Below are 15,298 nucleotides of genomic sequence, written 5' to 3' on the forward strand. Positions count from 1 at the left end.
AGAGAGAGAGAGAGAGAGAGAGAGAGACAGACAGACAGACTGACTGACAAACATACATATAGACAGACATAAAAAGAGACAAACAGACAGACAGATAGAAAGAAAGACAGACTGTGACGAATGGAATTCGTGTATCGACTCCCTCTCTCATATTAATCGAGACTTCACTAGTTGCGTACACAAAACGAGGTTAAATGACCGAGACTACGTCATGACGACACTGTATACATATGACGTCAACGCTCGCGCCATTAGTCCAAAACTAGTGCAGCGTACAAGACAAGAATTTGTTTATCTTCATGGAAAGAAATTTAAAGAAGAGAGCAAAAGGAAACAGCGTGCATTGGTATTAATTCGTGAATATGAACTGTACATATATTCAGTTGAGGTTGCTAGGATGCAATGCTCTGACCGTTTCATTGACTCCAAGATGGCAGCAATCAACGAAGCCACGTAGATTGCACTAGCATATGTTTCACCTTCCGTGGACGGATTTCCACATTTTTGCGATCTCCAAAGGTCCACTAACCGCAGGTAAAACACGCTAATACATTTTAACATTATTGATTCACAGGAAAACACAGGTATTGTTCATTTTCCATGTGTTTGTGTCAGTCTGTGAACTCTTGTTTCTGTGTTTGTTTTAGAGAAACAAATTGAATGATATCGATGGAAATCATACTTGATAATAACAGATATTGCACGTGTGTGTTGCAGAAGGTGCAAGTGTACAGGGGTGTACAATGCTTGTGTAAATGATGTCGTGTGAACACTGTGGGAAGGGCAACGTCAGCGGTAACCACGGAAGGAACCACCAACGTCCCCAAGTGTCACCCAGATCGAGTTTATCATGATGAGTAGACTACGTTATATTTTGTGAACATTTACACACCTTCATGTCTTCATTTGTGTAAACCGAAATACATTTTCAACGAGAAGAAGTACGTTCCGCTCTTCGATGCTAAACGTCGACGCAACAAGAAGAAGAAAGACAATGTTGTTATGTGTGTGTGAAATCACACCAGCGAAATCATAATCTATAAAACTTTCATTTGAAGATTCTAAGAGAAAGGGATTGATGTCTGCAAGAATGATCATGTGCATGTTTATGAAAGTACAGAATTATTAAATTTCTTATTACTTCTTTGCACTTCGTCTCTGTTAAACACTGATCAGCCCTAGAACGAGAAGCAGACGTCACAATGGGGGCTCGAGTCACGGGATATTGAATCAACGTTTTACTTTCGATCCAGCCGTTCCAAATTTTTCTCGTTTCAAAATTGCTGTAGGTTTCTTGCATGTCGATTTGTATTGTATATGTTCGTACTTCATCGCCATCGTCTCATCATATAATTTTATTTATTTACCTTTAGTTATATTACTTATCACAGATCTATAACTCAACGTGTGCCCTATCACACGGTAAAATAAAAACTGGAAGTGTTGTCAGCTGAAACGACACGTTAAAAAATCAATATTTAGCGAGACCACTTTTGATTTGTTAGCTCCCGATTTTATTTGTGGTGTTCCAATTCATCAGTGTGATAGTATTCTTACACGTACTATCGGAACCATCATTCCCCTTAGTTTGTTCTAAATTACGCGGGAGGTTGGTGGGAGTCAGGTACCTAAGAGGTAAGGATTTAATACCTGTATTTCCCTGTGAAGCCCTATATAATCGACTTGTGGATATCAGTCGTATTTACTTGCTGTAGAAGTGGCTGTAAATTAATCTACACAGTAAATGATGCGAATTGACAGTTGAGTTGATACATCTTGTATATTCAACGTTCGATCGAGTGAAAGATTGATCTTTTCGCCAGAAAGAGTCAAATAAAGTTTACAGTGTAAGTTCTCGTTGGTAGATAGAAGTAAACTGACTCACGATAGAACGTGGAAACATAACTCTTTGGGTGGTTGTGTGGAAACGTAACGTAACATACGTTGAAGAATTATTTCAAAGTACAGTAGAAGTAGAGCTAAACTAGGACTTGCATTTTGTGCACGAAGGCGCCGCCCGACTGTTTCTTTTTGTAATTTGATCCGAAATTTAGTAGCTCGACGGTGTTTGAGCAACATACATTTTGTACGTTTTGGAATAATACGCGAGGTGACTTATGAGTGACGACAGTTCCCCAGCTCATAATTTTAGAAGGTCCACCATCGCAGCCCAGTTGGCACGGAAACAGCCGGCCGACAAATCTCTTCCCATAGTGACCGCAGATAAGAAGGGAAGAAAAACCCTTACTGTCAGTAACTATCGGGAAGAGGTGACAGATTCGTTACCAGTTCCTGCTGACGAAGAAGAGAGTGTTCATATATCTCTTCAAGTTGACAGCAACCGTAACGACGAAGAGGTTGATCCACAGGCGTGCACGGACGTGTCACCTGTAAATATGTCTCAGTCCACAAGTGTAGATCCGCTAGAGTTGACTAGACAGCTATTGGCCGAAGGACAGTTGTTGGGGTTAGAAGGAGCCGAGTTGCGTGCATTTGTTCTTGATCAGAAAGAGAAGCAACAAACTCTTGATCGCGAGGAACGACTACGGCTAGAACGTGATGCTGAACGACAAGAACGTGACGCTGAACGACTACGGCTAGAACGTGACGCTGAACGACAATTCCAACTGGAACAGTTGAAAATCCAGAACGCCAACCAAGAGGGCAACAGGAACAACAACTCGCCAGGACGTATTCGCGAAGATGATGGTTTCAAGCCCAAGATTCCTTTTCTAGACGACCGTGATGACATCGAGAGCTGGTTCCATCAGTTCGAGCATTATGCTCGAGACTGTAACCTGAGTGATGCAGCAAAAGCTTCACGTGTAGTGTACTTTCTGAAGGGTAAGGCGAGAGTCATCTTCTCAAAGCTGAACGAGGAAGACGCTAATGACTACGACACTCTCAAACACGCTTTGTATGAGGGCTTCCAACTCACTAGCGAAGATTATAGAAAGAAGTTTCGCCAAACCAAGAAAAGCGCCACTGACACGTATAAAGAGCACATCACGAAGCTAGAACGGTATCTAGACAAATGGGTGGAATTAGCAGAATGCGACCAAGATGTAAAAGATCTCAAAGATTTGTTGGTCCGTGAGCAGGTGTTGGACACCCTTCCTCCTGACCTCGCCGTTCACATTAGGGATAGAGACCCTAAGAGCGCCAAAGAGATTGGGATGATAGCCAACACATATCAACAATCTAGATCGAACGTCAAAACTTCATCAACGTACGTCAAGCCTGAAAAACGTCGTTCTCCCCAAGAAGAAACAAGAATAGCTGCTACATCAACAAAACCCGCAAATCAAACTCTAAAGGCCAAGTTGAGTGACGCCGAGAGAGAGAAACTGCGAGCATCTGGATGTTGTTTCATTTGTAAATTGCAAGGGCATGTCTCTCGTTTTTGTCCAAACAAGAGAGACACAGCAGGTGCAGTTTCATCGAAGAAAGATACACTTGAGACACCGATCCTCTTAGAAAAACTTTGCGGAAATTGCAAGGAAAAGAAATGTGCCGAAGTGGTACCAGTGAAGCTGAATGGAACAATTGTCAACGCTTTGAGAGACACTGGATGTACTGGTATCATTGTCAGCAAGAAGTTTGTGCCAAAGGAGGCATATTCAGCGAAAATGAAGGAGACTACTCTGGCAGAGAAAGACTCCAAGAAGATGTACCACACCGCCGTGGTGCACATCGATTCACCCTACTTTGACTCCGAGACAGAAGTAACGGTGATGGACGACCCAATTTACCCTGTCCTCATAGGTAAATGGTATGGACTAGGTAAAGAGAAGAAATTGACTCCCACATATCCTGTTCGAGACCCAGCGTGGTACCCTGGGACAGCAGCTGTTGTTACCACGAGAGCACAAGCGACAGTAGATGCCCAGAAACCAAGCTGCAGTCACAAACAGGGAGTCAAGGAAGAAGAAAGACTGTATTCGCCAGCTGATCTGAAGAGAGAACAGGCAAGTGACCCTACGTTGAAGACAATCAGGCAATTTGCCAACTCTCCAGAAGGGATCAATGGGATACGGTATTCATACAAGAAAGAAATCCTGTATAGAACAACGAAAGATCGCCACGGAAACGACCGTTCACTAGTAATCGTTCCGAAGAAACTCAGGAACAAAGTTCTTTCATTTGGTCACGATCACCCCATGGCAGGACACTTAGGTCAAAGAAAAACATCTGACAGAATTAGAGCAGAATTCTGGTGGCCAGGGTGTGCAGGAGACATTCGTAGGTATTGCTTGTCCTGTGACACATGCCAAAGAACTGCACCGAAAAGTCAGACAAAGAAAGTCCCTCTGGGAAGGATGCCACCCATCAGTTCAGTTTTCAAGAGAGTTGCGGTGGATATCATCGGCCCGGTCAAACCTATGTCGGAGAGCAAGAAACAATACATCTTAGTATCTGTTGACTACGCTACCCGATACCCCGAAGCCGTAGCCCTGAAAAACATCCAAGCAGACACCGTAGCTGAAGCTCTCTGGGAGATGTGGACCAGATTGGGAATCCCAGATGAAGTGATAACGGACCAAGGCACACAGTTCACCAGCCACCTGATGAAAGAAGTGAACGACTTTCTCAGCATCAAACACCATATGACCGCACCGTTTCACCCTCAAGCGAATGGTTTGGTCGAAAGATTCAACTCCACACTGAAGAGCATGCTGAAAAAGTTAGCGATCGATCAACCGAGGGAATGGGACACGTTTATCCCCGCCCTCCTGTTCGCATACAGAGAAGCTCCACAAGAAAGCATGGGATTTTCGCCGTTTGAGCTGCTGTATGGGAGATCTGTCAAAGGACCCATGCAAGTGCTGCGCCAAACATGGACCGAAGAAGAAATCTCAGGGGAGCAGAAGACTACAGCGGAATATGTAGTCAACCTCAGGAACAGAATAGAAGAAACGTGCAACGTGGCACGTGAGAACCTGAAGAAAGCGGCCAGCAAGCAAGCCCATTTCTTCAACAAGAAAACGAAACCAAGGACGCTAGAAGTCGGAAAACGGGTTCTACTTCTACGCCCTGTGAAGAACAACAAGCTGGAACTTACATGGTCAGGTCCCTACAAGGTTGTGGAAAAGTTGAATGAATTCGACTACAAGATCCAAGTTGGCAGAAGAACACGGATCAACCACATCAACCTCATCAAAGAGTACCAAGAACGGGAATTGAGTTCCGCCACTCCCAATCCCAGTTCATCTGCTCAAGCAAGCGTTCCTGCTTCAAACGAAGAAGAAAGTGACGAAGAAGACGGAGGAGAAGAGGTCGTGGCTGTTGTCATGGAAGAGGACAACACGATGGACGATGACATCTTCAAGTATGACACTCAGAAGATGTTACCCCTCCTAGAAACTCAAAGAACCGAAAATGTGAAGAACATCCATTTCGACGAGAAATTGGACGAGGCAAAGGTCAAAGAGGCGAAGATGATCTGTGAAGAATTTGAAGAGTTCCTAACAGATGTTCCAAAGACGACGAACCTGGAAAAATGTTCCATTGAAGTGACAGAGAAGAAACCAGTCTTTGTGAAACCCAGACCCATACCTCACGCCATGGTAGAAACTGTCGAAAAGGAAATTGAAGAAATGCTGAAGTTGCATGTCATCGAACCTGCAAACTCTCCATACAACTCTCCCATCGTCCTGATAAAGAAGAAGGACGGAAAATACCGTTTCTGTTCTGATCTGAGAGCTCTGAACAACGTGGTAGTGTTCGACGCTGAACCCATCACCGATGTCGACCATCTGTTTCAAAGTTTGGGAAAAGCGAAATACTTTTCAAAGCTAGACTTGACGAAAGGATATTGGGCGATCCCAATAGAGGAGGAGGATAGAGACAAGACGGCATTCACAACTTCAGCGGGCCAATTTCGTTGGGCCAACATGCCATTTGGATTGAAAACAGCGACGGGGGTGTTTAACCGCATGATGAGGAAGCTACTCAATCCAATCAGAAGAAAAGACGTCCACCACTTCATGGACGACGTGCTTATAGCAACTGAAACCTGGGAAGAGCACATGTCAGCTCTGAAGGCAGTACTACAGAGGCTACAAGAAGCCAATTTGGCAGCAAAACCCTCCAAGTGCTACATAGGCTACACAGAGTTGCCGTACCTCGGACACGAAGTGGGAGGTGGAAAAAGGTGGCCAGAAAGCGACAAGATCAAGAAGATTCAAGACGCTCTCCCACCCACCACGAAGAAGGAACTACGGTCGTTCCTAGGACTCTGCAACTTCTACAGGTCCTACATCGAGTCATACGCGAACATAGCTGTTCCGTTAACTGACCTGACAAAGAAGTTCAACCCAGACAAGCTTGTCTGGAACGACGAAGCAAGAAGGAGTTTTGAGACACTCAAAGAGAAAATCTCACAGAAACCTGTGCTGTGTATGCCAGACCACAGCAAACCTTTCGTGCTAAGGACGGACGCATCCGACAAAGGAATGGGTGCTGTTCTCATGCAAGAGCACGAAGAGACGCTACGACCTGTTGCGTACCAAAGCAAGAAGTTCAACGGAGCAGAAAGTAGGTACGCCACCGTAGAAAAAGAATGCCTAGCTACAGTTTGGGGAGTGGGAAAGTTCGAACGGTATCTGTACGGGAAACACTTCACCATTGAGACAGACCATCGCCCACTCAAACATCTCCAACGACAACCGAACAACCCTCGTCTGATGAGATGGGCCCTCCAACTGCAGCCATACGAGTTCACCGTACGTGTTATCCCCGGGAAGGACAACCACGGTGCAGATTATATGAGCAGAGCGTCGTACGATGAATAATTATCTACTTGGGATAGGATAATTATCTTGATCCATGGGGTTATGTGACGAATGGAATTCGTGTATCGACTCCCTCTCTCATATTAATCGAGACTTCACTAGTTGCGTACACAAAACGAGGTTAAATGACCGAGACTACGTCATGACGACACTGTATACATATGACGTCAACGCTCGCGCCATTAGTCCAAAACTAGTGCAGCGTACAAGACAAGAATTTGTTTATCTTCATGGAAAGAAATTTAAAGAAGAGAGCAAAAGGAAACAGCGTGCATTGGTATTAATTCGTGAATATGAACTGTACATATATTCAGTTGAGGTTGCTAGGATGCAATGCTCTGACCGTTTCATTGACTCCAAGATGGCAGCAATCAACGAAGCCACGTAGATTGCACTAGCATATGTTTCACCTTCCGTGGACGGATTTCCACATTTTTGCGATCTCCAAAGGTCCACTAACCGCAGGTAAAACACGCTAATACATTTTAACATTATTGATTCACAGGAAAACACAGGTATTGTTCATTTTCCATGTGTTTGTGTCAGTCTGTGAACTCTTGTTTCTGTGTTTGTTTTAGAGAAACAAATTGAATGATATCGATGGAAATCATACTTGATAATAACAGATATTGCACGTGTGTGTTGCAGAAGGTGCAAGTGTACAGGGGTGTACAATGCTTGTGTAAATGATGTCGTGTGAACACTGTGGGAAGGGCAACGTCAGCGGTAACCACGGAAGGAACCACCAACGTCCCCAAGTGTCACCCAGATCGAGTTTATCATGATGAGTAGACTACGTTATATTTTGTGAACATTTACACACCTTCATGTCTTCATTTGTGTAAACCGAAATACATTTTCAACGAGAAGAAGTACGTTCCGCTCTTCGATGCTAAACGTCGACGCAACAAGAAGAAGAAAGACAATGTTGTTATGTGTGTGTGAAATCACACCAGCGAAATCATAATCTATAAAACTTTCATTTGAAGATTCTAAGAGAAAGGGATTGATGTCTGCAAGAATGATCATGTGCATGTTTATGAAAGTACAGAATTATTAAATTTCTTATTACTTCTTTGCACTTCGTCTCTGTTAAACACTGATCAGCCCTAGAACGAGAAGCAGACGTCACACAGACAGACAGACAGAAATTATTTTTCTCCCTAAAGACTAGGTTTGTTCTCGTCATGTTAAGAATAAGAATAAGAATAAGAATACTTTATTATCTCATAGAGAAATTCAGGCGTGGTACATAACAATAATACAAACAGGACATTGTTTTTACATAAGACATATAGCACTATATAACAGGGCAGGTTATAAACACACCTCCCACATACCTCTCTGGCCATTCCTTGCATTGTGCTTACGCATTCAGTCATGAACACATCCATGTCTCACTTACACATCGCACACATGGACATTCGACCACGCTCCACTTACTCATTATTATACGCTCCACTTACACATTCACACATGGGCATTCTTATATGCTCCACTTACACATTCCCACATGAACATTCGACTACGCCCACTTACACATTCCCACATGGACATCTTTAAAGCACTGCGCTTACATATTCTCGCACACCTACGCGTATAACGGACTATGGCTAAACATCATTGCAAAAAAAAAAAAAAAAAAAAAAAAAAAATCCCAGCATACAATATATCACAGAAAATATACGGACGTACATAAAACCAATACATACATGTACATTACTACTGATTGCACTGGCAGAAGAGGGGCTGAGTCGGGTATGTGGATGTGTTTACATGTTGCCAAGGGTGATGGATTTGGGGATGAAGCTGTTTTGCAGCCTGAGTGTCCTAGCTTTGTGCGTGCGAAGTCTACGGCCAGAGGGAAGGAGTTCATAGAGGTGGGCAAGGACATGGGACCTATCTGAAGCTATCCGCCTACTCTTTCTCACCACACGCTTTTCATACAGGGACTCCACACTTGCTTGCTGCCTGCCAATCACCTTGCTACTGACATTCACCATTCGCACTAAGACATTCCTGTTCTTCACACTCAGACCTCCATAACAGGACACAAAACCAAAAGTGATGACAGACTCGATGAAAGAGCGGTAGAAAGTTTGAAGGATAGAAGGGTTCACATTCAACTTCCTAAGTTTCTGAAGGCAGTAGATGCGTGACTGACATTTTTTGTGTATGAGGGTGGTGTTTGCATTGAAGGACAGCTTATCATCGATAACTGTGCCAAGATACTTATATTCAGTCACACGCTCAACAGTCACACCATCAATCATCAGGTCAGGGACAGGGGCAGGGTTTCTTCTAAAGTCTATCAGAAGTTCTTTGGTCTTTGTCACATTTAGGTCTAAAAAGTTGTCTTTACACCAGGCGTTGAAACGTTCTACTTCTGCAAAGTAAGTTGCGTCACTATTGGAGAGATCTTCTAGAGCTGTATCATCTGAATATTTGATAAGAAGGGTGGAGTCAGTGCCACTGCAGTCGTTAGTGTAGTTACGTACACATCAGAGAATGCTACATATTATTATGAATGACATGTTAGGACCCGTGTACCTGCTAAATGAGAGTTAATTTGAATCTCATAATGATCTCCATGATACTTACAAGTAGAATGGCACGAAGATGAGAGGACTCAGGATGTAGAACTGCATGTCATTGGCCAGGTACCACGACTGCGCAAGGCACTGAAACAAGGAACCTTTCTATAGATAAGAGTATATTTGGGGTGGAAGATAGGAAGAAGCGCTTACTCCCTAGCAATATTTATTACACTCCCGTATATTCGGTTGTGTTGAGGTTTCATACTGTCATGCTGGGTGACTGTCTGTCTGTCTGTCTGTTTGTCCGAACTTCGATCAGATCTCTGGTTGTTATGGTTTGATTGAGCTGGCTTTTGGTATGTATCATCAACAATCACCAGTCCTGGTCATTTCTTATATTTTCGTTCTTGTTCTTCTGTTTAATGTATGTAAATGTAGGCTACCTCCATTTTCCGACTCTCTCTCTCGCACGCTCTCCCTCCCTCCCTACCTCCCTCCCTCCCTCCCTCGCTCTCTCTCTCTCTCTCTCTCTCTCGATATATATGAAGTCTTATGTGTGTGTGTGTGTGTGTCACGTGTGTTTCCATTGCAATATTACCTGTTTGTCGGTGTTCGCCAAGTTGTTGATGTAGAGAAGGTTGGCCCACCAACTGGACTCGCAGTTGTCTCTGTCAGGGTTGGCGCTTGGCCAGAAAGGTCCCTCTCCCCAGTAAGGGGACAGACACACATACACCATGATCACCAGCATGTACGCTGGAGTCAGTCTGTAACATGGAAGAGGAGGGGAGAGGTAATTGAAAATTTTCATCTAAATTTTAATTTGATTATATACTTACCCAACTCACATCAAGCAATTTACTCCAGTTTAGTGCTAGGACGCTGAATAGCATCGCCTTGGTAACAAGGGGAGGTCACCCTAAAAAAGAGCTACCTTGACCCCTTATCATGACAAAGTCACGCGTGACTTCCTGACCTTGCCGCCATCTTTGAATCATTCAATCGAAAGCGAACATAGAAAAATTTCCCTCTTTTTTAGGAAAAAACCCCCATAAAAACCCCAAAAGCGGGGCAGGCGGGCGGGTATCAACTATGTGAGTTGGGTAAGTATATAATCAAATTAATATTTAGATGAAAATTTTCAATTAAATTACATTCTTATCCCAACTCACATCAAGCAGAATGCTAATGAAGGAGGTGGGGAAACAAAATTCCACTTGTCCAGCCGACAATGGCTGGTAGGGAGCTACTGCCACCATGACGAGTGCTGGCCACATCTCGCAGGTAAAAGTTGAAGAAAACACCCTGCGATTTCCAGTAGGCAGCGCCTAAGACCTCTGCCAGCACGCCTGAGCGGAGGACTGCCAGAGAAGTAGCCCAGGCTCTGGCTTCATGAGTTCTTGACAACTTCATAGGAAGGACAGAATGCCCAATCCCAACTTGTCTGTGCCACCACGCATACGCTTGTTTAATAAGCGTAGAGACCCATCTTACCAAAGTGACCCGCGACCAGTCCTTGCTCCTTTCAGTGTCAACTGAGATGAAGAGCAGTTTATGGTCCCTAGACCTAATGGGCGTGGTACGGGATAAGTAGCTGGTAAGAGTACGAACAGGACAATTGACCATATCAGGGTCACCAGACGCAAGAATCCTACTTAAAGGAGGAATGCGAATAACAGAGGAGGACAGACCTTGTTCTTGGTTTTGGCAAGGAACTCCGGCCGAAATCTTAAAACAAAAGAGCCATAGCTCTCAAAAGAAATATCCTTAGCCAGGCCTGAAAGAGCGTGCACCTCACCGCCTCCACTGGCAGAGGCTAACAAATCGAGGAACAAGGCTTTACGAGTCAAGTTAGCTAAGCTCGCTGAAGCTAAAGGTTCGAAATCCGAAGAGGCTAGAAACTTGAGTACCAAAAAATAAGTCCCACGCGGGAAGAGGGGACTTAGCCTTCGTAAAACCAATCGCTGCCCCCTTAAGAACACTAGCAATTACACCGCCCAGGTTAATGCTATGCCCTAATTGCTTCAGAGTAGAAGAAATGGCTGAGCGCCTGACTCTCAAAAAAAGAAGGAGCCAAGCCCTGAGCAGCCAAACACGAGAGATGATTTGCTACATGCATAGAGCGAGGTGAAGTAGCAGTAACTCCATTCTCCGAGCACCACTTTGTCCAAGCTGACCAGTGTGACGCATAAACAGTGCTGGTCGATTCCCTGTGGGCCTTTTGGACAAAGCCTAAAGTAGCGTCTGAGGAGCCAGAACGGCGCAGCGACCTAGAAAGAATGGAGGGCCGTCTGCGAGGCGAAGGAGGACGGGGAACCAATGTTGGCTGGGCCACCAAGGGGCCACCAACACCAAGCAAGGCTGTCCCCGCTCCGCCTTCCTGAGAACCTTTCCCAAGAGATGAAACGGGGGGAAAGCATAGGCTCAGACGCGACCAGTTACTTCGAGGGCGTCTGTTTCCCTCCCCTCTGGGTCTGGAAAGGGGGAGATAAAGACCTGAAGCCTGCAGGAGAATCTTGTCACAAACAGATCGACTGTAGGCTTGCTGAAATGCCACCCAGACGTTGTAGGACCTGATGAGTCAGAGTCTACTCCGTGTGCATCGTACACTACGGGCGACTGAAGTAGTCCGCAAGAACGTTGAGTATGCCTGGGACGTACTTCGCTGACAACAGAAAAAGGTGCTGGCTGCCCCAGGCAAGAATCTGACCTGACCTGACAGAAAGAGCGAGAGACAAAGTGCCTCCCTGTTTGTTGAAATAGGCCGCCATGGTCGTGTTGTCTGTGCGAACCCCAATTTATTCGTTCCTGACCATAGACAGAAACGATTGGAGTCCCAGGAAAACAGCCTCTAACTCTAGGGCATTAATGTGCCCCCCACTCTGCGTCTCGTTCCACAGACCTGACGCAGTGTGAACAGAAAGATGGGCACCCCAGCCCTCCATAGACGCGTCTGTGAACAGAAACTCGTCCGGGGGGGGGCAAACGAGATTGGCACTCCCTGCGAAATCCCAGGGAGCAGCCACTGCCTCGTTGTGTGCCGAAACCAGCTTTCAAGAGAGACTACTGTCTCCCAGCCCTGAAGAGAAGGCTTCCACAGCGAACTCAGGGCAGCCTGAAATGGCCGCTTGTGGACTCTGCCTAAGGGCACAAGAGTGGCCATCGATTCCATTTGGCCAAGAAGAGAGGTCAGAACACGTACAGCCGCTCTCTTTATCAAGGACAGAGTACGAAACAGACTTTGCAACCTGTCCAACCTTCTCTGTGAAGGGCGTACCCGCCAATCGACGGTGTATGTCTTTGCGTGTGGAAGAAAAACAACCCCAATGCTAAAAACGTCTGTGCCAAACCTAGGCTTAGCCACATGATGGTGTTTAGTTCTTTCCGTAACCTCTTAGAAAGAAAAGCTGAAACTAAGGAATTCCTGCGAGTCCTTTGTGCTGCGCAGCGAAAGTCGCTGACAGAAGCCACTGCCTCAAGAGGTAGGCTTAGCCGGAAAAGTTCCGACTGAGAGGTTACAAGCAATGGCTCAGTGAGCCTAAAACTTTAGTCAGAATGTGAGCCCATAATTTGGACATGTTCTGGCGACTTGTCAGAAACCAAAGCTTATGACCCTGATGAGAAAGCGCAATTCCGTAAGCCGTAAAAGCCGAGAAAGTTTTAACAGCTTGCCTTGTTTTTCAATACAGAGGCAAAAAACAAAAAATTGAGGCCTTAGCAACTTCACCCTAGAAGGTGAAAAATAAGAGGTATGCCGCACCAAAGATGGGCGTACATACCGCGAAGCTGCCTAAGGCAGAGGGTTTAACCCAATGTGTGTTTGCTTAGCTCCGTATCTTGCCTAAATAAAGGCCAAATGTGGCCAGCCGACGCAGATCACAGCTTCTCCCAGAAGATGAACCACAAAAAGCAAAGAGCGGAGTAGATCCGCCTCTTGTTTGCAACCTGAGCCAAGCAATGTGCCAAGAAAAGCGCTGGGAGGCTCAGCTGTTCAAAAGACTTTAGCCAAAGCAGCTAGAAGCGACATGACATCCTTCTCCCGTGCGTCACGACGAAACTCGAAGTTAACAAGAGCAGAGAAGATAGAGCTCTATTAAAAAAAATCTTGCAAAGTTTCCTAAACAGAGGATAACTTGAAAAGATCATGTGCTTATTCCCCCAGAGACAAGAAAGAGGACTCAGTATAACATACTGTTCTACTGTAGCCGTCTTCCCTACCAGAATAGTGACAACAACGCACCGCCGTACTGCCCAGTAGTCAGTAGCATAGACAGCTCAAACGCTACCAACGGGAATTTCCGAAAACGGGAATTTCCGAAAACTGAACTGCTGTTTCCGTCCTTCGCAGAACGGGAATCCCCCAAAGCGGAAGGAGGTTGGGCAACAAGCCTACAAGTGTTGCCGCACCCTCCTCGAACTACCTTGAAGTAACTTCCGCCGCCAAAGCCAGTGCTAGCGGAAGTTCAACCAGTACACGGAAGTTGGCATCTTTGTCAACCTGAACAGAAGCACCAAAATCCGACTCATAATCCCGCACATCCGTGCAACAAGGCAACGAACTTCCGCCCTGACTACAATAGTCAGGCGAAGCGTCACCCAGAAGAGACGACACACGAGGGATGCGATACCCAAGCAGTGTGTCCCTAGGGACTGCTTTCCTGCCCAGAGGGCGGAAGCGGGGAATGTCACCCCCTCCTCAAAATACCGTGAAGCCACTTCCTCCGCTAAAGCCAGAGCTTGCGGAAGCTTAGTCGGTATGCGGAAGTTGACATCTTCGTCACCCTGGACGGAAGTGCCAAAATCCGACTCGTAGTCCCTCACTTCCGTGAAGTCAGGCAAGACACTTCCGTCGTGACTACCATAGTCCGACGAAGTGTCGCCCGGAAGAGACGCCCACGAGGGATTTTATACCCAAGCGGTACGTCCCTAGGGACTGCTTCCTGCCTGAAAGGCGGAAGCGGGAAAAGCTATGAAAGCTGTGCTGCCGCACCCACTGTTCCTCTAGGGAGTGTAGGAGGACGCACTTCCCCTGTTCGGTCAGAGACCGAACGCGTGTCTGGGCTTTTCCCTCGATCTAGACGTTCACTCAATCGGAACGACGTAGACCTAGGGCCTAAGCTTTCGCGCACACGAACCGGTGTGGCTACTCTCTCCAAACACGCACTTCGTTTTGGCCGGAGAACCCGGTTACTGGCGAAGTATAAATACCTTGATCGTCGTCAGTCCAAGAGGCCTGGGAACGCAGCAGGGAAACACCACGGCTGCCCTCAAACGAGGCGTGAACGTCGGCGGACGTAAAAGTGGAGGAAGGCGGAACACACACCCTGGCAAGGGAACGCACACCTCCCACACCGGAAGGCAAAGACACATCTCAGCCTTGGTAGACGAAAACTCGGCTGAAAGAGAGGATATCTAAGCACTCAAGGAGTGCAAAATAGCATAAACATCCTGCTTCTCGCTAACAGGGCCTGAACCGGACAAGACCGGTGAAGCAGCTGAAGGCAAACTAGGCATAGCCGGAGAATTAGGTAAGTCTATCGCACATCAAACGAGGATTTAGTCAAGGATCTGTGACTTTAATCAAAGCTTAACATGCCGAACTCTACGACTTACGAGAAGGCTTCTTTGTGGGAGAAGGCTCGGCCACCAACTTAGCATTTTTATTCTTTCCTTATCCGACATGGCGAACGGAAAAAATGTAAACAAAGCTAAGTATTCGACCAAACCTAAGTCACAAAACGATAACAAACGACAAAAAAGCTCACCCAAACACACAGTAGGAGCAGAGGGACCGTGTGCAAGTACCAAGGCAGGGTCTGACAAAGGCAGAAGTCAGACAAACCGGCTGAAAGCCGGAGCAAAATCAAAACACGTCTGTAGACACAGATCGCTGGAGAGTGAATGATTCAAAGATGGCGGCAAGGTCAGGAAGTCACGCGTGACTTTGTCATGATAAGGGGTCAAGGTAGC

The 15,298-nt window shown here is 45.9% G+C and overlaps 1 protein-coding gene and 2 long non-coding RNA genes across 5 annotated transcripts in view; 2 read left to right on the forward strand and 1 right to left on the reverse strand.

Moving 5' to 3' along the window:
* Positions 1–15,298, reverse strand: part of LOC138949257 (nose resistant to fluoxetine protein 6-like) — a 43,227-nt gene that overhangs the window by 16,000 nt on the left and 11,929 nt on the right. For all 3 annotated transcript variants that reach the window (XM_070321042.1, XM_070321043.1, XM_070321044.1), the window contains 2 exons: positions 9,930–10,095; positions 9,396–9,475 (listed from right to left, as the gene is read on the reverse strand). In XM_070321042.1, coding sequence (XP_070177143.1) covers positions 9,396–9,475; positions 9,930–10,095 — 246 coding nt within the window. The remainder of the gene's footprint in view (positions 1–9,395; positions 9,476–9,929; positions 10,096–15,298) is intronic.
* Positions 332–1,146, forward strand: LOC138949259 (uncharacterized). Its single transcript, XR_011450209.1, has 2 exons — positions 332–534; positions 718–1,146. It is a non-coding gene; the product is annotated as an uncharacterized lncRNA (long non-coding RNA).
* On the forward strand, positions 7,057–7,871 carry LOC138949260 (uncharacterized). The gene is made up of 2 exons (XR_011450210.1): positions 7,057–7,259; positions 7,443–7,871. It is a non-coding gene; the product is annotated as an uncharacterized lncRNA (long non-coding RNA).

Source organism: Littorina saxatilis, linkage group LG15 (genome assembly GCF_037325665.1).
Source record: "Littorina saxatilis isolate snail1 linkage group LG15, US_GU_Lsax_2.0, whole genome shotgun sequence".
NCBI classification, from domain to species: domain Eukaryota; kingdom Metazoa; phylum Mollusca; class Gastropoda; order Littorinimorpha; family Littorinidae; genus Littorina; species Littorina saxatilis.